The following is a 24,529-nucleotide window of genomic DNA, read 5'->3' on the forward strand; positions in this document are numbered from 1 at the left end:
AATTAATATAGATTTTCATAATATTAGCTATTACGGCCTATATATTCAATTCAAAACTTATTATTTTATTTAATATTTAAAATGTAATTTTTGAAGTCTATTGGTTATGTCAATTTCTTAAATTATGCTGTGTATAGTGTATCATATGTAGTGTAGCAAAGTATGTGGGAATTTTGTCACTCATACAAATCCCATGGATATCCCTTTGAAAGCTCAGATATACTATTATTACACTATGTTAATTTAATTGTTATTAATATTTGAATGAAGATGTATTTAAATTAATCTGACCCGGTATAATATTTTGGAAAGTTAAAAATGTATTGAATTGTATGAAATCAATAAACTTATCTAGGTATAGGTACTGCATAAAAAGAAAGTTCTAAAGATCAGTTATAATAATTAAACGTGCAGGATTGGTCTTTGCCATAGTGGCGTAAACACACCTAGGTATTTTGGTTATTATTATTATAATTTATTAATTAATTAATTTTTATTTAATTTTTGGCTATCTTTACCTAAAATTTAATGTACCAGGTTTCACGTTCCACGAGACCGGATATTATTTTTAGTGAGTATTGAGGTTGTGTATCGCATCATAGAAATGCAGTGTATATGTATAATATAAAATATACTATTATGAAAATTGACGACGTATGTATAAGTATACGTCATGTAGGTTGTATGTATGACTAGGTGCCAACTATAATATACATAATAGGTACATTATACTAGTAGGTATACATGTATTGTACAGTATATCAAATATGGGGGTGCATTGCCATCTGCAGATCGAGGATACCGGCGACAACCCCTGACGAGGCGACGAGGGTGCATACGGATACCGTGATTTTTGGAGGGTACACTCTTTGGGTTTTCCCGCGCTCAACGACAACGCCGACCAGACAGTGTTCTCCCGCGCGATATTATTCTCCTCTCCATGCACGTCCACCGCAAACGCGGTACATTACGCGGTTCTATATTACAAGCGCATAATAATAATAACTAGCAACGTTATCATTGCGGAACGTCGGCGCCTCTCTAGCCGCGCACAACTGGTGTCTGGTTCCCGCGTTTTCGGCCGGCGCGTATCACGTAATATCGTGATATTATTATATATTATTGTGTATATATTTCGGACGGCGGCACAGCTGATTTGCCGCGCAGACGAGTGCGACAACCGTTTTGGTGTAGAAAGGAAAAGGGAGAGAGAGTAAGAGAGAAAAAAAGAAAAAGACCACCGAAACGACAACAAACACGATTCGTTCTGCGAGCTGGAGGTCGGCGACGACGGCGGTATTTTCCGATTGTGACGCAGGCACGACAAGCAACTCATAAGTCATAGCATACTCGTTGTCGCGTGCTATATTAAAAGACCTTTGACAACGGCTACGTCTCATCAACGCCATTATTTTAGCACGAGTCCCTGTGCTGTCTGTCACGTCTGCTGTGAGTATATACACAATATTTTAATATTATTTTGTGTAGTGAAAAAGCGTTAATTGTAAATGCGGTTCTTAGTTACCTGTTTGATTTTATACGATTATAATAATATATTGTTAATTACAATATTGTACGGTCGTCAACTGGTGAGAGGTGGGTTTGTTTTTGGGTTATTTCGCACGTGGGGTAGTGTGATTCCTTCTTATTGTAATAATTATCGATAATTTTATAAATATAACGTGTTATTAATTTAATCCTGTAATTGAAGGTCATCGTCTGATGTCATTGACCTGTGCTTTTTGGGGTTGTTTCACTTATAGCTGTTAAAAACCATATTTTTAGTTACTAGTAAATGCAATAAGTACTAAGTCAACCCTCTTAGTTATGAGATCAGAGATAGAAATATATTTTAAGTAGACACAGATAGAAATATTATTTAAAGCTCAAAATTTAGAAATTTCCATGCCTTATGACCACATATTGGATTCTTAGTGGTTTCATTACTTATTATTTGTATTGTTTTGTCTTTTTGGTAAATCATGTGTTCTGTATACAAATATACATGAATAATGTTGTATTTATATTTTTACTATAAATTTTTAGTAATTATGTAATTTAAAATTTTAGACATGATAATGAAGTGGTAATAGTATTATTCATCACCTATCTATATTTTACATAAGTACAATGATGTATTTGAATCATTTTTATTTAGGTATGTATTTAGCTATCTCCATTTGTTATATCTTCAATTAATTTAATTTCGCGTTTAATATAATCTACTTATAAATTATAGATATAGTCTTTATATGTATAATTTAATAAAATATATATAAAAAAAATATCTCTTATACTTATTGTATTTAAATATATTTTAAGATAGATGATTAGGTTAATTTTTGAATTTGTATAAAAAATATATATTCATAGATGAATTTATAATTAAAAATGCAAAAACAAAAGGAAATTATTTTCACTTTATTTAACTCAATAAAGATTATATAAATTAGGGAAATCTAGGGCTGCTATTGGTTAATATTATTAAACTCTAAACTAGTACCTCTTGAAAATGAATTATATTTATAAACTAAACTTTTAATTTTAGTAACATTTTTTTTTTTTTTTTGCCTCAAACCTTTGTGCAGTATAAACTTTTTTAGAAGTCATAATTAAATAAAACATAAAACATATTTAGTGGAGACTAATTGAAGTTAATTCTAGGATTTTATACTATCTGTTAAATTCTTCATAAATTGTATAAGTTCATTCGTAAAGTAGTATATTTTAATATTTAAGCTTTTAGATTAATTTTAAGGTTCTTTGTGTCTCATACAAGTTTTGTTTAGTTCTTTATACTCCATAATACTAACTATGATGTTAAGCTTTCTTTATAGGATATTAGAATGTTAAAAGAGGACTATAAATGCTGATTATGTATTAAATTATTTACTTAAAAATCCCATTTATTTTGTTTAAGTTATCTTCATATATTCTTTAAGTCATCTTTTCTAAATAGTTTAATTTAATTTTTTTTTGTGTGTGGTTAAATAATGAATGTGTATAAGTAACTTTATGCACTTAGTAATTTTAAATACCTCTAATTTTAAATAACTAAATATAAATAATATTTATTTACTTTAAATTATAAATACTATTGTACTAATACCTACAACTCTTGCAGCACAGTACAATGTAGTCTGTGGTGTACTGGTGTGGTAAGCATATTTCAAACCCTTATCAAATTATTTAAACAATGACCTATCCTTCCCTCTCGCCCTACAACATATGTAATTTAAAGCTGTGTGTTAATTTAGAATTTTTGTTATAGCCAGGGGTGGACTGTGTATCGAGGGGTCTGGAGGGTGAATCAACTGGACCTATTATTGGACATTTTAATTAATAAATATTTTTAGTTAATAATGTTCAATTAATTTTGATTAATTTGAAAATAAATGGGGCTTTACTGTTATATTTTAATATAACATTTTATACTTAAATATGTATAATTTTTATTAATTGACACTATCAAGGGCCCGGGAGTTGATTGCCTCTTTGCCTCCTTGGTCAGTCCACCTCTGGTTATAGTCAACAGGAGATAAATCATCAATAATTTAATACCTATACAAAAAATATTATGATAATTAATACACTCATCCATACAAATTTAAATTTTTAAATTCATTATACATTTTTAGGCCTTAATAGTTGTATTAGGTAAAAACTACTGAATGTAGCTAATACATAACTTAGCTAATAATAATAAAATAAAAAGAATAAATTATTTTTGTGAATTTATAATATAGTTAAAACAATTTGTTATTAAGTATTTATTATGGTAGTTAAAATTTTGAATACTTAATTAAATAGAATATAAGCTATTGAATATTAAAATATAACTAAACTGAATGTGTTAGTAATTTTTAATATAAGAAACAAAGTTATGAAGAAACAAGGTAATTGAAAAAAAAAACAAAATTTAAAAATTATTATAAAAACTTGTTTGAATTGTATTTATTTTGAATAAAAATAAAAATTTAATCACTTTTTAAATAGTTTAATACCTATTCATAACTTTTAAAAACTAAATGAACATAATTTTAAACATAATGGTAAAGTGCTTAGCATTATAGTTGTACTAAATTTAGTGTTTATAACTGAGACTAGTTTATAAAGACAGTGCCATACAAATAAATAAATAAATAAAATCAAGGCAGTAATGTATGAATTTTATCAAAATAAAAAACCAAAATTATTAAATATTTTTAATTAACATTTTTTTTTTTTAAGTTACCTTTTTAAATTTTTAATTGCTTTTCATAAACATTTATTTTTTATAATCTAATCTAATGATTAATTAGTACATATTTTTATCAGCATTGAACTACCTTTAAAAATCAAAAATAATAATATTATGATTAATATGATTTACTACACATTTCTTACCTTAAGGCTTAAGTTTGGTTGTAATAAATGTAATAATTTATTTAATATGGTAATTTTTTTAATTCATAGTACTTTATAAAAACTTAATTTTAGATTAATTTCTTAATAAAGTTTTTAAAACATATTTGTATAACTTACAATACATTTTTTAATGCTAAATTAAAATAATTTAAGTGATTGTTAGATACTTATTTTATATTTAATTTCTACATAAAAGCGTATTAAATATGTAAACATATGGCTTAAGTACCTTCAGGATTAAAAAAAATATATGTATTGTCAACGGAATTAAAAGGTACCAATATTATAACTATATTTGAGTAGATAAATCACCCTCAATATTATTTATAGAAATTATTAAATCATTGAAAAATGTTATATAATTAGTATATTAATTATTAACATATTAAATTATGATAATAGTGTAGTAGTGTGGAAGACAGTAGCGTAATTAGGAATTTGTCTGAGGGGGGATAGACAATTTTTTACACACAAAATACTTAGATTTTTAAGTACAGTGATAATTAGTATCTGAGAATACTATTTCATCAAAAATCCATAAACTAATATATAGGTACACAAAATGTATTATTGAATGTTGCTTTAAAATTTTACAAAATTTAGTACCTATACAATATAATAATTAATTCTTCAAAATATAAATATTGAATATATTAAAATTAAATTTTACTTTTAAATTAAATAATAATTATTAAAATATTAAATTTATTTTGTTTGTAATATAATATAATATACATAGCTCTTTTTTTGTACTGTTTAGTGTTTATAAAAGATTCTCTAATTTTCTTGGCTGTTTAGTCAACTTGTCAATCATATCATCAGAATATAGTACAATTGATGTATTAATCAATGTAATAGATAGAATTTCTATTTAATATATTTTATTTTGATGTCAGCATGACAAAACACAATTCCATAAGTCACAAATTAATAAGTAAATATACATAATATTATATAGGCTTTGGGGGATCTATTCCCTCATTGCTCTTTAATTACGCCCCTGGTGAGAGATGTAGTATAACTCTCATTTAAATATGTGTAGCATTTATAGAAAGTTATGTAGTAACTAACATTCAATAGTTAAATATAACCTTACTAAAAATGAAAATTGCCTTTTAACACATGAAAGAAAAGAAAAAAGTGTATTTGACGACAAAAAAAAAAGTTATAGCTATAATTTTAAGATATGATTAGGTAATAAAAAAAGTAAAAAAATATTTTATTTATACAATATCTAACATTTGAACAATTTATTTGTATAAAACTTAAAAATGAATCTTGAAAATTGTTTTACTATTAATTTTTTACTGATACTTACAAAGTATATAAGAAATTTAATTTGTGAAAATTAACTCATCATTGTTTTATACATAAAATTCTTGATTCAATATATAATTATAATTTAATTAAATAATTAAACTTTATTATTACAAGGGTTAAAAGATCCCTACATGATAGGTAAGATATTATGAAGTAACTAGGTGTTAGAGTAGATAACACATTATTACTTAAAGGAATATTAAGTATTTAAATATATCAATATATGTTTATAACTTAATTATGTATACATACATATTAAATTAATAACTAATGTAATAATTGGCTGACTATAAAACTATATACACTTAACGTTTAATAGTGTACAAGTTTATTGTTATATTAAATGTATGTCCTACTATAAATCACTAAAAAGTAAATGTCATGTGAAAACTCAAATAGGCATGTAATTTGTGGTATTCAATTATCACTTGTTTATCTTATTAACTTATTTATAATTTAATTATCTACAAATTAATTATTTTGCTTATAAATAATTATTATAATAGAACTATAGATATAATTCTATAAAAAAGTATGGTGATAAGTGATAACATCAGTATCAAATAGCCAATATGTTAATACCTAGGTTAATGATATAACATGTGTTTTTACTATTTGTTGTTAGATGGTCATATCGTCATAAGTTATGAAAAAATGCAATATTATTAACAATTCATTACTAAACTTCGAAAATCTAATTAATGACTTCAAATTAAAAATGGTTAGCTAACTTAAAATATTTTTTTTTTAATTCTAACAAATGGTTTTTAAAATTTATATTAATAATATTACATTATATTATATCCCATCGAGATGATCGAAACAAGACGAATGTGTACACCCTTATTGCTTTGTATTCTGAATTTCGATTTATACTTTTAAAATTCTTGGATCCATTATTTTAATTAATAATTAATATCATGTATTTATACCATCTGCATTAATAATGAGTATCACTGCTATTATTGTTATATTACTTAAATAACTACGGCCTACGAGTATAATATTTATTAGAATATATATTTTTTTGACAGTCAATTTCGAATAAAAATTTCTTGATAAACGCTAAACATTAATTGATATTTTAAATTATAGCATGCATCTCTCAGTTGATAATTTCTATTTATTTTGTTTAAGCAATAAAGAATAGTGGGTAACGGTGCATTTTACTACCCTATTATAACGTAGGTATACTTATTATTATTGTGGGTATCGTATAATTTTAACAAAATGTTTTTCACACAGAAATAATCTTAGGTCCCCTGATTATGCAGCATCCGTTTTCACACGCCTTCGAAATTTGGTATGTCACCGATACTGTAAAAAGTTTCCGGTTTAGTTTGTTCTCATTGAAATGAAATTTCTATAGTTATTAATGGAATATTTTTATTTATACTAATATGTAGGAGGCGGTAACATTTGTACCTAACAATTTACATGTCTTTTGATAATGTTTTAAATAAATGTCCAAGTTTATATCGCCCATGTTAATTGTTTTCAGATATTTTTTCTCATATGATAGTGAAAATTCTTAATTTTGTGAACTGATAAATGCTGTTAAGTTTTTACATATCTAATAATAACTGCTCGCTGTTTAAAGCATTAGTTATTATTTATTACCTTGTATATTATTATTTTTTTTGTAAAATTGTGTACAATACATATATTATTTTCATTTGAACATAGTAAAGTTTTTTTTTAAATAATTTTTTTTTTTTTTGTTGTTATTGGAAACTGCCAATTTAATTTCGTTTTTGCTTATGTAGTGTATAATGTCACAGCTGTAGTGACGTCAGATAGATAGACATAGGCATACAATAAGACGCGTTGGACATCAGCTGACAATGGTGATAAACTGTGTCTGGTGGTCTGGTTTGGTTTTCTCTCTTTTTTTCTTTCTCGCATTTCTTTGTTCTCTATTAGACCCCTCTTGGCCATTTATATTTATTAATTTTTTCATTGTATATAATGTGTATATATATCTCTTCACCTCTCTCGTTGTCGACCTTCAATATAGGAATGAAAAGACCCGTAAAGCGGCATTCTTAAGTTACCATTTTTTTTATCTGAATTTATCAAGAGGCCGTCCCGGTTCCAGCTATGTTTGATGATGGCGGGGAATAGAGCCGTAGAATCAGATTTAATAAATAATAATTCATGGTTTAAGGCGAATGGCATTTTTTTCGATAGTTCGAGTCTTTCAAAATGAAAAACATTAAAATTGTAATTAAAAACTTATCTAATATTTTACATATTTCAATTTTTTTTTTTCAAGTTATAAAAATTAGTTTTCAACGAATAGCTTGAATCAAATTTGTTTTTCTAACTACGACTTATCAATATCAATATATTATTTATTAATATTTGTGAACGTTAAATTTATATAGATATAATATAATACACTACGTAATATTTTATTTTAAAGTTATATATGGTATATTGTACGTGTAGTAGTACTTGTCGAGTACCTAAAACTTACAATGTAACATTTATAATCTTTAATTTAAATGATTTAATCTCATGAACAATATTATATTTTCTTATGTTACATACATTATCAAGTATAAACATATTATTCGGTTATTGTTCATTAAAGTAAATCCAATACATAAAAAAAAAAAAAAAAATGGAGTGATATCATTGGTTTGATGACGACTATTAAAATTTCACGTCCCGCTTGGTCACATTTGAATATATTATAAAAGAATAATAATCACTTTTGTATACACGCGGTTTGTATTTACTAGGTATATAATACTACTGTATGTACATACCTCTCGGCCTTGGTAAAGATCATATACTAAGCAGATCCTCGTCCGGTAGATTCGCGCGTGTTTTAAGCGTCACAAAAAAAAAATATATATATATAAATAATATAATATGTAACCTTGTGCACAGCTGTTATGTTCTTCGTGTGAGACCGACGTAGTCCAGCTTCCTGTCCCTCTTAATACTCGCATACACACATATTCACATGTGTTTGTGTGTGTGTTATTCACCTCTACCAAGAAAACGAAGATATAGTCGGTTCGATGGACAAATCAGGTATTACAACACTCGTGGGATTCAGCCTTAGAGAAAACGAGAGAGAGAGAAAGAAAACAAAATCCACACTCGTACAGGTTACATATTATGCCTTGCATTTTACAGTTTCGTTCAAGCGGTGACCAACGAATTTATTAGGGCCACAATTATTGGTGCGTTGGTTTTTTTTTTTTTTATTGATGCGCTCTGCGGACATTCCGCCGCACTTGTTGTAGAATGAAAAATCGATCGATCCGCTACATTGTTGTCACTTAAGCGCCCTGTATGTGTATCTATTATATTATATAAACTCTTTTATGTAGACTTTCTATACCTGTCTGTTTCCTTACATTCGTTTCAATTATTTGCCACGCTATGTAGTAAACGCCCCCGCTGGCTCATTCTCAGCGAATATTACACTCTCGAATATTATTGATTGTTACTGGTTAGTAATTTTATTGTGTAGTAAAAAGTACTAAACTCAAGGGAAACCTAGACCTTATATATCTTTAAAACTGTTAAAATTATGAAAAAATTGAAAAATCAATTAATCTTATTATTAATAATATTTTTAAGTAACCAGTAGTATTTATATATCTAAAATTAACTATTTTTTGTTTACGTTCATACACACTATTTTAGTAGGCAACTATAGTAATAACATTTTACATAGGTAATTATATTAAGTTTAATATTTTATAAAACATTACAAATTTGAAAATATTAACTAATTGCTAATCCAGTATTTTGCCGTAATAATTTAAAACTTTGCTGTTTAGGTATATATCTTTTAAAAATCAGTTATAAATCGTTCACGTTATAAAATGAGGTTATCATATAAGAGTATATATTATATATATTATATACGTATGTAAAATGTTTTGAACCCACCATTCCATTGAACAGAAAAATGGGGAAAATATTGTCGGTACGTAGGGTCTTATTCGTGTCTACAAGGGTCTCCTAAACCGACGGGAAGGAAACGTTCGTCTTCCCCCTTTTGTTCTGGTAAAGCCAGTCGGTATTGGTTTTAGTCTCCCCCAGAATACAAAAGGAAACTCATTCGAAAAATAACGGTCACGACGGGTATAAATCTTCGGTCGTACCTTCCTGATCCATGCTATAGGAGGTATAACATTTCCATCTTGATGTCGTTTAAAATATTAATCATCAATATAATCATCTATTATCGAAAAAGCAATTGTTTTTCAACTTTTGATCTAATTTGAGTATTTTATTTATGTTTAATAGTATTCACAAAAAATAAGAATTGTAAATATTTCTGAATTTGTCTTACCTAGTCTAACCTAAGAACACAATAACTGTGTTTCTTGTATAACACTTGTACAGCCGTACATATTGAACAATAATTAATTTTGGGTATGCGAGGTTTTATTTTTATATCAAAATTAATTAAAAAATCATCATACTTCAATATAAAAATATTATATTATGTTCTTTGGGTGATTTTTGTTGGACTTATTTATAATCGTACAATATTTGAAATATTTTATATCAGTTATAAGTATTTATAACTCATTTTTAAATTAAAATATCGAAAAATCTGATGAGAAATTACGCAATATTTTAAATTTTCTTCAAGAAGACATTATTTATGTACATATGTTGTCTCCATCTAACTAATATATAACGAATCCATTTGACTATATTGACAATATTAGTACAAATTCGTTATGTTAAATTTAAAGGTGAGAATATTATTTAGAGTCGCGTTAAATTTTTTATATTTTAATTTTGAAGCTAATAATTATGAACATTTAAAATTTAAAATTAGAATTTAATTGACCTTTTATCAATTTTGCATGCAAGAATAGTATCTGTATTTGTTGTTTGTACTTTGGTTTTTTATGATACTTAAATTTAAGTGTAAAATATTTATGATTTGTTTATTCATTTGATATCATGAAAACCTAGGTTCTAACACAGATAATGTTCTTAAATTAAGTTTGACAATAAGTTAATTCGCTTTATACTAAAATTAGCAATACAAAATGGATTCTGCTGAATGTAAAATTACCATATTTTACGTTTTTAAGATGGAAGCAACACATGGCGGATATGATAGCCTTTTAACACAATCATAATAGTAATATGTGTTTAAAATCACTGAATAATAATTAGTTTATTGATTATCTTATAACTGTACTGTATTATATTTATTACATATATATATATTGAATTTTAAAATATTATTTGTTTGGCCAATTTTATTGTAAGACGCCTTAAAAATACATTTTAAAATAATAATATTTTATATCAATATACTATATACTATATATTCTTTATAGGTATTTCATAATTTTTTCAATGATAAATCTAACATTTTTTAGCATTTGCCATTTTTGCATTGAAAATAAATTGTATATGTATAGAAAATATGATTTTGAGTCCGCGTATTTTTTGATAAATATACTAAGTACATATAACATTTTTAGAAAAGTATACATGGATTTTATAAAATTGTTATACATTATAAATAATTTTAAAGTGAAATGCGCGCCAAATTATCCCCTTTACGTTTAAACCTAGGGTATATGAACCAGGTGCAGAGACTTATATCTCCCTTTAGTTGACCAAAACCCTCGATCGATAACCCTCTGAAACGCACGTGTAAGTACATTTTTTATAGTCTATGCATAATGTAATCTGCCATAACAGAGTAAACCTTGTTAGTGTATTAAACCGGTTGCGCTAGTTTCATTTTTTACTTATTCATTTGCGTTAAAAATACATTAAAAGGTTGATGTTTAGTTACCTAAAATTACAAATACAATAATTTTTATTTTATGTTGTTAAGTAATAAGTACTTGTTTAAAGAATTTCTGATTTTTAAAATCGTACATATTAACGGAACCGATTTTACTAGTTCCAACACACGTGATTTCCATTGAAACATTTCTTAATTACTAAAGGGACTGTATCCAATTTACAAGTAAATATAAACCAGTTTGTATTCATAAATAAGAATCTCATTAACATTTCCGTTATTTATTTTGTTTTCTTTAAATTTTATATTTTTATTAACTGCTTTAGAGTTTAGACTGGCTATTTTAGTAACATTAATAATTATTATATATTATGGTGATTGGTGATCAATATAAAATATATTATATAGAAATTGATGATTGGATATATTATTTGAATCGTAATAATTATTAACATTGTATTATAAATTAATATGTCTGCTGCTGTTAATTATTATTACTTAGTTAAAAACGACTTCACTTAATTATTTTTGATTATTTATCCTACAATATCTTATATTCTTAGACTAATATGGTTATTTATATACATTTTGAAATTTATACGAATACTCGTATATGAAGTATAATAAAATCGTTTAACATTCTCATTTTTATATGAATACTTTCAAACAAGTAAACAACGATTAAACACGTGTAGTACTAAACAATGAATAAATAGTAATACAAAGTATTCCTAGTAGCGAAAAACTGCGGAGCATTTTAAATTTGACACGTGCCAGTACCTAGCTTCTATTTAATTTATACAAATACAGACGGTGAACCATGAAAGGCGGTGTACAAACTAAACAATAAAAAGAGCTAGTGGCTATTTAGCACTATGTATAGTTAGACACATCCACATGTGGCTAGTGTCATAGACCGTCTTTTGTCGTGGTTCCGATAAAAGTCGAACCGGAATTGAAAGCATCCATCTGTCAGCTCTGCCATAATAATATATACAACCCCTTTTTTTATTATTATTCTACGTTACACCTGGAAGATTTTGATCAAGCATTATATACATATAGTTATGTACCTACGGTGTATAAATTAAATGACCCCCCTTTTTTTTTAAAAGGAATGACTAGTTTTGTACAGTATACTTTGATATTTATATAATTTATATCTATACATATTCGCAACAATATTTAATTAGAAGCTATAAGTATGGTTTTATATTATGAAAGTTGGTATAGTTAATGAAACAGTATTTTTCAATGATTCAGTGACAATATTATAATTTACACAATATAGATTTAGTAAACGGTTTTGTATTATTAACTCAATAATCGTATTAAAGGTTATTTTTTTATGTATATATATTTATTTGCCTATTAATATAAAATAAAATAATTTTGATCTATTTATGCAAGTAATTATTGATAGTTAATTTCAGATAAATTGTTTTTATTATAGCTACAGTTTTAGATAAGATGATTACTTAACCATTATTTTATTTTATTATAACTTACCTGAAAACAAGTATCTTTCATATATTATTATCTTTCTAAACGAATAAAATATTAATGTGTGGTATTAATTTGTTGTTGTATTTACAAATACTTTTGTTTACTCCTATGCTATCTAAGTATTTTTATAGATAACACCTAAACATTTATTTGAAATTATATTACTTTCATTTCTATTTCGAGTCCTATTTAACCGGTCTAAAGTCTTCAAACCAAGTTGAATGTCCTCTTCTGTGCAACTTTTTGAGTTCTATTTATAATGCGTTTATAATATGTATATCCACATTTAATATTTTATTCACTCACCCCTTTCGTTTCAGAAAAAAACGTCACGTATAGTTATTACTTATTATAAATGCTATAGAGTTACCCTGCAGCACAATGTGCATACCACTACGAGTAGTTCGCCTAGTCCTCGTTTTGGTTGAGATATTTTTTTTTTATTATTACTATATTATATATTATTCGCTATTGGTTTATACGTCTATGTACTACTGCGTACGTACACCGGTTTGTGTATGTATAATATGTACTCGTGGACAGCTGCATGCGCCTGAAAGCGTGAATTCGTGCGGGGAAACACTTCACGTTGTGCGCGTAATGACGATTGGGGCACGCGACCCCTGACAATTAAGCTGCCCGCCAAAAACACGTCGAGTTGACTTCCGCAGGTGGTAAATTGCAATATAGTATTTATGGACGCGAACGAAAAATCCTACTCTGAATTTATACTTAGTATTTAGGGAGGGTCAAAAGCGTTGTTTTATGTTATCTTCGGCTGTTGAAAGAATTATATATATATATATATATATATATATATATATATATATATATATATATATAGAGAGAGAGAGAGTGAGAGAGAGGAAGATACACGTTTATGTGTAATATACGCTCAATCTTTAGGCCATTATATGTTGTTCGATTTCTTATGCAGGAAACGTATCGAAAACACATTGTTTAGTGTCACGGATCGATTGAGAATCTGATCATTGGCCAATTCTTTAAAACGTATTTTAGGACCGTTCTCCAAAACTTAAATGCTCTTGATTTCTATCGAGTTAGCGTTGGGTATATTATTTAATACACATTCATATATATGTATGTAGAAAGTATCTATTTAAATTTAATTAATAGTATATAGTGTTTGAATTAAACTGTTATGACTTTTGTACTTAAAGTATACTATACTTATACATTTATTATTACAATATGTTTTACAGAGAGCATTCAAAATATCCGTTATTCGTGTACAATTATAAATAATAACAAAAAAAAAATTTATTTGTCTTACATATTCTTAAAATGCTTAAAGTAAACGTATAAAATGTATTAATACAACGAAATATAAATTTACGCTATGAACTATTGCGATACTAAAATATAAAATATTTTATGTAATACGTATTGTTTTTCTGATAAATGATAATAAAATTGCAACTTTATATAAATTATGTTCATCTGTACATTTTTTGTCTGAATTTTTCCTCGAATACAATCAGTTATATAATAATCCAAGATGTATTTTATTATATTGAAAAGTAAATTTTAAATTTTGAATATTAATATACTATATTAAGTGTACCTATTTTATTTTATTATAAAATATTGTAGAAGCTATATGTTTTATTAATGTCTATAGTCTTCAGTACAAAATAGAAATTACTAATGAATGTTATTTTATTTCTTTGTTACTTTGTTTAAAGTTAGATAATATGTATGTTTTCAATAGTGGTTTATAATTAAAGTAATAGGTATTATTTGTTTCATTTTCATTAGTATTTCACAATTAAATTATTTATATTTTGACTCATTTAATTGCTTTTGTAAATCATTTATTATCTACAGTAATTTAAATTTAAATGTAAAATCAAAATATAATATGCTATAGTTAAATGGTGTCTAGTATTCTGACAAAAACGATTAATCTTAATAATCCATATAAGTTTTCTTTGAGTATATTTTATCGGAATTTCACGTAAACTAATGTCTTATCTGTGTGACACACATTGTTAACATGTTATACGTCTTGTCTGTGTCATTTGTTTAATAAAAAAAAATAAAATTTTAGTAATAAAAAATCTTGCGGGCCTCACTTTATAAGTTTGACCTTAATATTTCTTGACCTTCCATTTATAATTTATATAGATGACGTGACAGCAAAAAAAAAAAACTTATCTCTCATCGCCACCATATCCGTTTGATGAGTTTTTAGCTAACATTATACTTTGATGTTTCGATGTATGATTACAAATTTAGCACTCATCGATTATTACTTGCACTATCGACGTAGTTATCATATATCATACATACTTTTCCTTTTAATTTTCGGTTCTTTTATATCTCCGACAAGGGACGTGTAATGTCATATCATACCAAAAATGTGTAATATGAGACTGTTATGCTGATGATAATACTTGAATAATGTGTTGGTAATTTAGCAGATTTGCATTTTGGCGTGAGGTCGATTTCCCTCCATAATATTGTTTGCATCTTACTAAAAAATGATTTTTTTAAGTTCATTACGTATAAACGATAAATTAATATTCCTATATTGTTTTATTATTCAATTTTTAGTTTTACATTAATCAAATTTATAAATAATTAATGCTATTATGTTAGGTAAACTATTGTAATAACGTGAATAATTAAATTTAGTATATACAAATAGGCATGCTGCATTTTGAATTCTAAACATTTGGGAATAAAACATTGTTGATATTATTAAAAAATTGAAAATTCTCAAATTTATTTATGTTTAAAAATACTGATATGTACCTATTACTACTTATTTCGTTAATTACACGGAGTAGTTGTTATTTGACTGTTTAATATTTTACTAAATTATGAGTGCTTTATAATTTATTTAAATTTAACAAAATGAATACTATTGATTAATTTAAGGTATATCAATGACTAATGTACATTTTTCTAAGCAGGGACCTACCCTCTCTAGGCTTACATCTCCCACGATGCTAAGTCACGCGAATCTTTGCTGGTTTTTGGATGTAACATGTGTTCATTTACAATATTCTATATATTTACTTCCAAAGACCTCATGAGAAAACTAGAAATCATTCAACAGTGACTATAGCTAGCCTACATTATATTTTATTATATTTGTATTTTTTAATACATCTACAAACCGTATCCAAATGAATAATAAATGTATGTAGTTTATTCATATTTTTATTGTCAAGATATTTAATTTCCATTGTAAATAACTTTGTGTTAACGATGCATTTAAGTATTATCCTTTTAAAAATCGTTAGAAAACGACTCCAATATATTTATCCTTTAGCCAAGTGATTAGTACCTAAATTGGCATTGGAATTAAACCAGAAATAATATTTGTTGTATATTTGTCAATCCAATCAAAAGTAAATTAAAATAATTATTTATTAAAAAGAAAAAATTCCTTAGGGGTTTATTGTTCATTCTTTATTATTTTATCGATTTGAAAATCCAATATATATTTGATTCAAATTATTTTTAAGGAGCTTAATCTTAGTGAACGATATTAAACCAAATCATAACTAATGATTCATGATTATTAATATCATTAACAATTTCGTAATTATTGATATCATCGAAGTTGTTAAGGTTTACGCAATATGTAATGTGTTGTTTAGTTGGTACCCACAACATAAATTATAATGAATATAATAATTTAATTAAAATATTGAAAATTCAGAAAAAGAATTACCAAAAATGTATAGCAGTTTAATAATATAATAACCTTCTACGGGTCCATACTCCATAATGTTTTTAGAATCGCGATTTCGTTCCACGGTCAAGTTATTTCAACACCTGTCAGTATACAGGCCACCGTGGCATAATTATTTTTAATTCTACTAATTCTTAGACGACATTATATTACATTATAATATCCTAATATTATAATAGTATACGTCACGGTACAGTAATTGTCGAACGGACGTCCTTTTGGCTTTTCGTGTATATTTGTATATATATGTGTAGAGTAATGATAAGTTACAATTACAGTATAATATTATAAATTTTTAGTCAGACGGTGACGATATTACACTATATTAAAACACGTATATGATGTACCATGTACAGTAAAAATAATAATAATATAATAGTGAGTTTGCGTCAATCTATCTCACTGCCGGACCGGACGGCATTATTGTAATAATACACTGAGTTTCTTATGCTGCCATTAAGGACAAAAGGGGTGCTCTGTTTAGCCGCCACTGTCCGAGGACGACCTGTACGTATGCTATACCTATATGGTTCCTGAACCGCGTCGGCCTTGTAATGATATATAATCCCTTTTGTGCCCACAAAGACTATTTGGCGCCAACCAAAACAACATAAATGGAATGTTGCTGGTGGCAATCTTATCTTATATATTATATAAAATAATATTATACTTATATAGATTTCGTACACTACCAACAACTATGGACCTGAATTTTTATACATGTTAGTTGGTTCCCTTTTACGCGGCTGAGGAAACAAAATAACATCGTTCTTTAACTGCTGCTGCAGGTGAATCCAAATTTGATACTCATTGATCATCGCGGTGGGCATTATTATTATTATTATTACTTTTTTTATGGTGGACGTTGGCGAGTATACTCCGCATTTATTTGTGATGGCACGCCGGGGGTTCTCTTTCTGTCGTGATACGATGACATGCATTGGGAAAAAATTTTTCAACAAAACTCTAGAGAAATGTGCCGATGGACAACGCCTTTCAGAATTATAACCGTGAAAATTGTTGATAACAGGCTATTTCGAATTGAAGTTTGCCCGATAATGATTTATGCCGTTAGTATAATATATAACGTGTCGTGTATAGAATTATTATAATAGGTAGTAATAGCATATTATCATACAATAACGATATTTCATAGTATGAATATAACAACCAACAATTGAATTAAAAATACTTTGTGTGTATGCATTTTATGTATATGATTGTATTTACCGATTTTTAATTTGTTACATAAAAAACATTATTTCGTTTACAACATATTTTATAAAGTAAATTATTATTTCTACCGCAATAACTAATTGTATTACTTATTAGTCATTATCAATTAACAACAACTAGCGAATTTTATCAATAAATAAATAATATGTTATAACATAAAGAATAATTGGTGATGTTAAGCGTTTTATAATATTTTATACTTATTAAATAAGTGAGAGTATTTATTTATAGTAGGTAGAAATATTATTAATTTAGTAATGAAGTCTGTTACTATTAATTGTATAAAACACATGTTTCTATATTTAGATATACATATACATTTCTGATTTAGAATTGAGTATCTTTTAGAAATTATGTTTTACGTATCCGAATTCACGATAAACCTTCCATAAATAATATCTAGGTGACCAAAATAATAATTCGTTAGTAAACATTTTTCGTTCTGATTTCATTGATTATTTGTAAAATGTATAGTAATAATTTGGTATACATTAATTATAGGTGTATTTTTATCAACATCATCATAAAAAGTCCCTCCAAAAACTATTTTTTGTAACAAAAAAACTCGGAACATGTTTTCGGTGTTTCAATAATTGTATGAAACGTGGGTTTTTATTTATTTGATAGACAAATTACGACTATAATTTAGTGTTAACAGTGAACGACTTTATTAATCATAGACTAAAATTTTTATACGTTATGCCTAGTGTCTTATTTTATCTGAGCAAATGATTAGAAAAACAGTTGGTACGATGGTAAAATTTGTTCGTTATACATTTTTAGTAAATACTCATATCATTAATCATGTATTCATGTACTCTATTGAGAACTGTCTGAAGTTTAGTAAGCATTTTCTTACTTACGTATACATAGTAGATACCTCTTAAGTGAAGAAAATTTCAATTAAAAAATCAATTCATTCATTAAAACAACTTGTGGTGACGCGAAATTAAGGCGATTTAACTACACTACGAGTTGACAATTATTCTTAAAGAAATTAATATTTATCAAACCACAGACTTTTCTAATAACGAATAATATTATATATTACATCGATTTATTGGCTGTAGGTTAAATTTTTTGATAATATTTTCTATCTCAATATCCCGTTATGGGACATAATTGAACAACCTTATTATCACATTATTGACGTACCACCATCGATATTACTATATAAGAAAAATTTAAATTGTTAGTTAGGATAAGGCATATTCGGTTTTAATTTATTTTCGTCGTCACTCCAGTGATATAATATTATACATATTTGACGAAAACAACAATATCGCGTAACAATAATAATTACGAAAAAAAAAAAATGTTTTCCCTAAACGTCGGACGATGAGAAAAGTAAATAAAAACAACAATAATAATAATTAATTGTTACAATAATAGTATCATGTAATCGCATCGTAAACTGTAGGCGACGGACACGCCACCGGCGTTATCGCCGCAGACAACTTTGTTTTGGCGGCAAACATGCGGCCACGACGGCGGACGGCTCGCGCGAGTTTGTGTTCTGTGTTGTTTTTAGGCGGGATCTACCGCGCGGTAGACGTCGGCGCCAGACGGTCAGCTGTTGCCGGCCTGATCAGCTGATCCGTATTGTCAACAAAGCGCCCGCGCGCGCGCAAAGCGGGCCTGCATTCCTATGAGCTGCGCGCCCCTCCGCCCCTAAACCGGTTCCGTCTGCCGTAGGCGGCCACAGTCGGGATCATTGTCTCTTCATTGCCGTCGACCAGTCGCTCGTTAACCGTGAACCCTGTGACTCGTTTCAAGCTCGTCCGTTCTCATCACGCTACCGTCGCCGACGAAGTACTCGCTTCCTCTGTCGTCGAATAATTTTATTTTTTTTACAAAACCAATTTTTTCCGCTAGTAGTTTCTACAATTTTTTTTAATAATAGTGTTGATTCAGTGTACGATCTACGTCTGTATATCCGTACGTTTGAACTCGAGGTGCAGCGTGCCAGATTTGCGTACTATCCGCGTCCTTCCCCCGTGCGGTCTTCGACCGGAAGGGACGATTCGACGACCGATACACGCGTAAGTCTTATTAGATATATTTCTATTGTCGTTAAGTCTTATGTTGGACATAGTAATAATTGGTGTTCAGTCGCATCCGCGAAACACATTAAACCTTGATAATTTTTTCGTCGATGGTACACATCAGTACGCGACATATCTTCGCGCCCTCATTTGTTAGAAAATTCGAAGATACATTTTTTGGTCACAAGCGAAAATTAACGATTTTGCCACGGCGGGCGATTGGCATCGGGTTTTGCGCGCGTGGAAAACGATCGCGATTCCGGTGACCTCTGTCGGTCGGCGGTGGCGGCGGACCCCCTGGTAGAGGAGCACGGAACTCGCGCGCAATAGCGGACAATAGGAAAACGCTTTTGGCGCCCGTTTCCTCGCGTCATCCACGTACTCTTGCGGCGCGCGCGTTTCCCGCCACCACAGCGTCGCCGCCCGAGGCCAAAAAAGCCCGCCCAATCTCGTTGTTCGGTCCACGCGTCACATTTAATTTTTTTGTCTTATAGTTTTCGTTCTCGCCTTTTCTTTTTGTTTTCCTCGATTAAGACATTTCGATTTTTGCCCATCGTGTCCTTTCTGTCGTACGCTATTAACGACTACTAGAATTCGTTTTCAATTGTATTTTACCAAATAGTACTCTGACGTGCTGCACTCCGATTACCAAGTGGTTTTCGATTTGCCTACTTGCATAGTTGTAAAAAAAAAAACACCAAATAACAATTTTTTTTTTAATTTATTACAATTGAAATATCTACATTTCTTAAAAGTCCCTATGAAGACTGCTAAATTCATTTTTTTTAATCTACAGTTTTTAGGTTTAAAAAAATTTTTAGAAGGTATATCAATAACTAATTTTGTTCTTTAAATAATTTTTTTATGGTATATTATTTTAGTTTTCTAGTTCATTAAAAATAATGTTATAAATTTCATCAATATGGTTATCGTTAAAACAAAAAAATCAATCAGTTTAAAATACTTAATTTTAGTTCAGCTAGGTAAATTATGTTATACTATATATTGTATTTTAATTTAGCTATCATACTCATCATTATGTTTAAATAATTCATAAATATTTTCAATCCGAATGGTTAGAGTGGCTGACATTTTATACTAATATTTACATATACATATTATGGTGTTAAATTACATTTAATTATTTATTACAAATATCCTGTACATAGACATGCATTTGATCTTTTAATATAATCTTATGTTAATGACTAGGTAACTTCTTAATGTATACCTACCTAATTAATAAATATAATATATTTACCTATTTATTATTAAGCGTTGTATAATTTATTTATAATATTACATTGATTCATTAATACATACACATATTTTTCCATTTAAGTTTATAAAATTTCACATATTATAAATGTACTGTTTTACAAACATTTTAAGATTTTTATTTTTACATCATTTTATGTCACAAAAATGGATAAATTATTATAATTCTTGACATTTATTTTTATTTTTCAGATATTATTAATTTCTTATAGTTAACTACAATGAATGACGCCAGTTCATCTAACATTGATGGTGTTTTGAAAAGGAAAAGACATGTAAGCCCATTTATATTGTTATGCTATTATAAATGTTATTTTTTTTTTCAAATTATTTTAAATAGAAAAAAAAATATGTAATAATTAGACGGTAATATTAGATGTGTTACTATATGGTTCCTTTATAATTAAAATATTAATTATTTTTTTTATTTTCATTATTGATACTATTTTTTGAAATACTAGAAGTACTAATAGAAATATTCTTCATATTCATATACATTGCTTGCTTATTATAATTAAATATTACTTATTACCTACTTATTTCCTAGCATTTATTATTCAATTTATATACATACCTTTTATCCTGTAAATGGATTGAAATATGTAGTATTATATGTATTGGTTTTAGTAATTTGAAAACTTATAAAGGTATCAAAATTATAAAGTGATTAAAATTTCTTAATTTTTTTTAAATAGCCTAGTTGTACAATTTGTTTTAATTAAATACTTAAATTATTTGTTTTAATTTAGAACTCTGAAGGCTATTTACATAGTGGTACAGTGTCGGGCAAGCGGATGAAAATTGACCATAGTCCTATTGATCTTCCAAGTATTTTATCTAGATCTAAATTACATGGTTCATCACAGTCATCACTATCGGATGATAGTGAGCATCAATATTTTACTAATTTACAAAGAAACTCTAGAGTAAGAGCTGACTCTGATCCATTTCAAACTAACTCTGAAAACAGTGATTCCTTCCAACAATTAACTGTTGGTAATAATGGTAGTGTAGAGCGGCGGCCATTATCTGAGTTACAAGTTCTGTCACCGGACTCGCATTCAATTTATTCAGATGATAGGTAAGTGATAAAAAAATTTTTTTTTAAAATATAATAGTTGTGAAATTGTTAATAATTTATTCGATATACTTAGGTCGGAATCAGAAGCTAGTAGTCCTGCTCTCAGTGAACCTGCCCCATTATTATCTGACAATGAATTAAGCCCAGATTGTATTGATAGTTCTGAACCAAAGAAAAATATTGAAAATGATCCACCTACATATGTGCCTACTCCACGTTATTCAAATATTCAAGATAGTGTTGGAAGTACTATAGTTACTACTTGGAGCAAGTAAGTTACAAATTATTCAAGTTATAAAATTGACAATGTAATTAAATTTGTTATAATATAATTGTTTTAGATTTCGTGACATGGCCATTAACCAGAAGCCAGTTGCATTAAATGAAAGACCTTGTCCATTGCCAGAAATTCCTTGGGGTAAACGAGCAGCTTTTTGGCAAATGATATGTAATAGAGATTCTGTAACATTAACATACAGAAATCCTGATTACCAAGATTGCCATGAACATATAACATCTCGAATGAGAGCTATTCTTTTAGATTGGCTTATTGAGGTATTATTTCATGATAAATTGTTATTATAATATTTAAAATTATTTATGTATATATTATAAATTACAATGTTTTTATTTGATTTTAGGTGTCATCTGTTTATAAGCTACATAGAGAAACTTATTATTTAGCTATGGATTACTTAGACAGATATTTATCAAACAGTGATTCTATTCCTAAACAAAAATTACAACTCATTGGTAATTACACTTTTCCAGCCTTAATTCTTAAGCCATACAAAGAGAAGTTAATTTAGTGTTAACTTATTTTTTGTACATAGGAATTACTTGTCTATTTATGGCTGCCAAAATGGAAGAGATTTACCCTCCTAAACTAACTGAATTTGCTTATGTCACTGATGGTGCATGCACTGATGAAGATCTGTTAGATATGGAGAAAATATTATTAATGGTAATTAAACTTAAATATTATAACAATTAAACTAACTACAAAAAATTAACTAATTTTTTATATATGTTCTTTAGCATTTGCGTTTCCGTTTAACACCTATTTCTATAAACTATTGGGTAGAATTAATGTTGCAATTCATTTGTGTTGATGATAGTACAGCTGAAGACAGTTTAATTACTCCACAATTTCCTCAAAATTTATTCAATCAGGTGGCTCATCTTTTAGATTTAGCAACTCTAGACTCGACTAGCTTACGCTACTCATATAGTGAATTGGCAGCGTCTGCTCTTACTATAGTACTAAATAAAAAAATTGCTTTAACCATTTCTGGTAAGTTATTTATAAAAAAAAACTAAATTGATTTTGATTTTTAGTTAAACAGTATTTTTAATTATTATTTTCATGTAGGTTTATCAGAAGGAAATGTATGTAATTGTGTTGAATGGATGTCTGTATACTGGAGTGTAATTCTTGAAGAATATCAGTATGAAGAAATTGATTTTGAAAATGATTCAGAACAAGTAGATGGCACACATGTTAAACAACAACACTTAGTCAGTATGGATATGTATGTAAGTATCATTTATACATGTTTCTTATGGTATTGTAAACTCAATTTAAATATTTTCTCATTCACATTTATCTGTTAATTTTGCTCTCAGATGTAAAAAAAAAAAAGGTACATGTATTTTTTAAATATATTTTTCTATGTAGTAGAATTGTATTTTATTGAAGTATATTGATTAATGTTAATTAGTTTTAATTAAATTTATTTATATTTTTAGGATTTAGCACAGAGTAGATTTGAACTAATTCAGTTATCCCGGATTAAGGGTCCAGTAACTCCTTCAAACTTATTAACACCGCCATGGAGTGGTAAAAAATATCCTGTAACAGCTGAAGAATGCAAACCCTCATGTAGCTACAAATAAAAATTAAATACTGACAACACCAACAGTAAGATTTTTTATTAAAACATGTATATCTTACCTTGCAATTGGTCATTGTATTCAGATGTATTCTAGTTTTCTTTGTGTTAAAAAATATTTTATTTTAATTGATAGATTCTGTCTTGACGACCTAGATTATTTAAATGTGCAATAATAATCTATTTTTTTTTTTAAATTAGTACTGTTGGTAGTTAATTATAATTATACATATAATTTGGAAATCAGTAATTATACTGAAAATTTTTTTCTTCAAAGTAAATAAC

At 27.5% G+C, this 24,529-nt stretch overlaps 1 protein-coding gene across 2 annotated transcripts; it reads left to right on the top strand.

The window, feature by feature from the left end:
- Window positions 1-1,114: 1,114 nt before the first annotated feature.
- LOC112597132 (G1/S-specific cyclin-E) lies at window positions 1,115-24,417 on the top strand. 2 transcript variants are annotated; one of them, XM_025343076.1, is made up of 10 exons: window positions 1,115-1,449; window positions 21,464-21,546; window positions 22,021-22,352; window positions 22,426-22,623; window positions 22,694-22,907; window positions 22,994-23,105; window positions 23,186-23,316; window positions 23,391-23,646; window positions 23,725-23,888; window positions 24,102-24,417. In XM_025343076.1, the coding sequence occupies exons 2-10, from the start codon at window positions 21,493-21,495 to the stop codon at window positions 24,246-24,248; spliced, it is 1,608 nt and encodes a 535-aa protein (XP_025198861.1). In that variant the 5' UTR covers window positions 1,115-1,449; window positions 21,464-21,492; the 3' UTR covers window positions 24,249-24,417. The 2 variants fall into 2 exon arrangements, with proteins under 2 accessions (XP_025198861.1, XP_025198853.1); XM_025343068.1 differs by lacking the exon at window positions 1,115-1,449 and adding an exon at window positions 19,676-19,990.
- The last annotated feature ends 112 nt before the right edge of the window (window positions 24,418-24,529 follow it).

This window comes from Melanaphis sacchari, unplaced genomic scaffold, assembly GCF_002803265.2.
Source record: "Melanaphis sacchari strain LSU unplaced genomic scaffold, SCAv2.0 Contig0_pilon_pilon, whole genome shotgun sequence".
Lineage (NCBI taxonomy): Eukaryota > Metazoa > Arthropoda > Insecta > Hemiptera > Aphididae > Melanaphis > Melanaphis sacchari.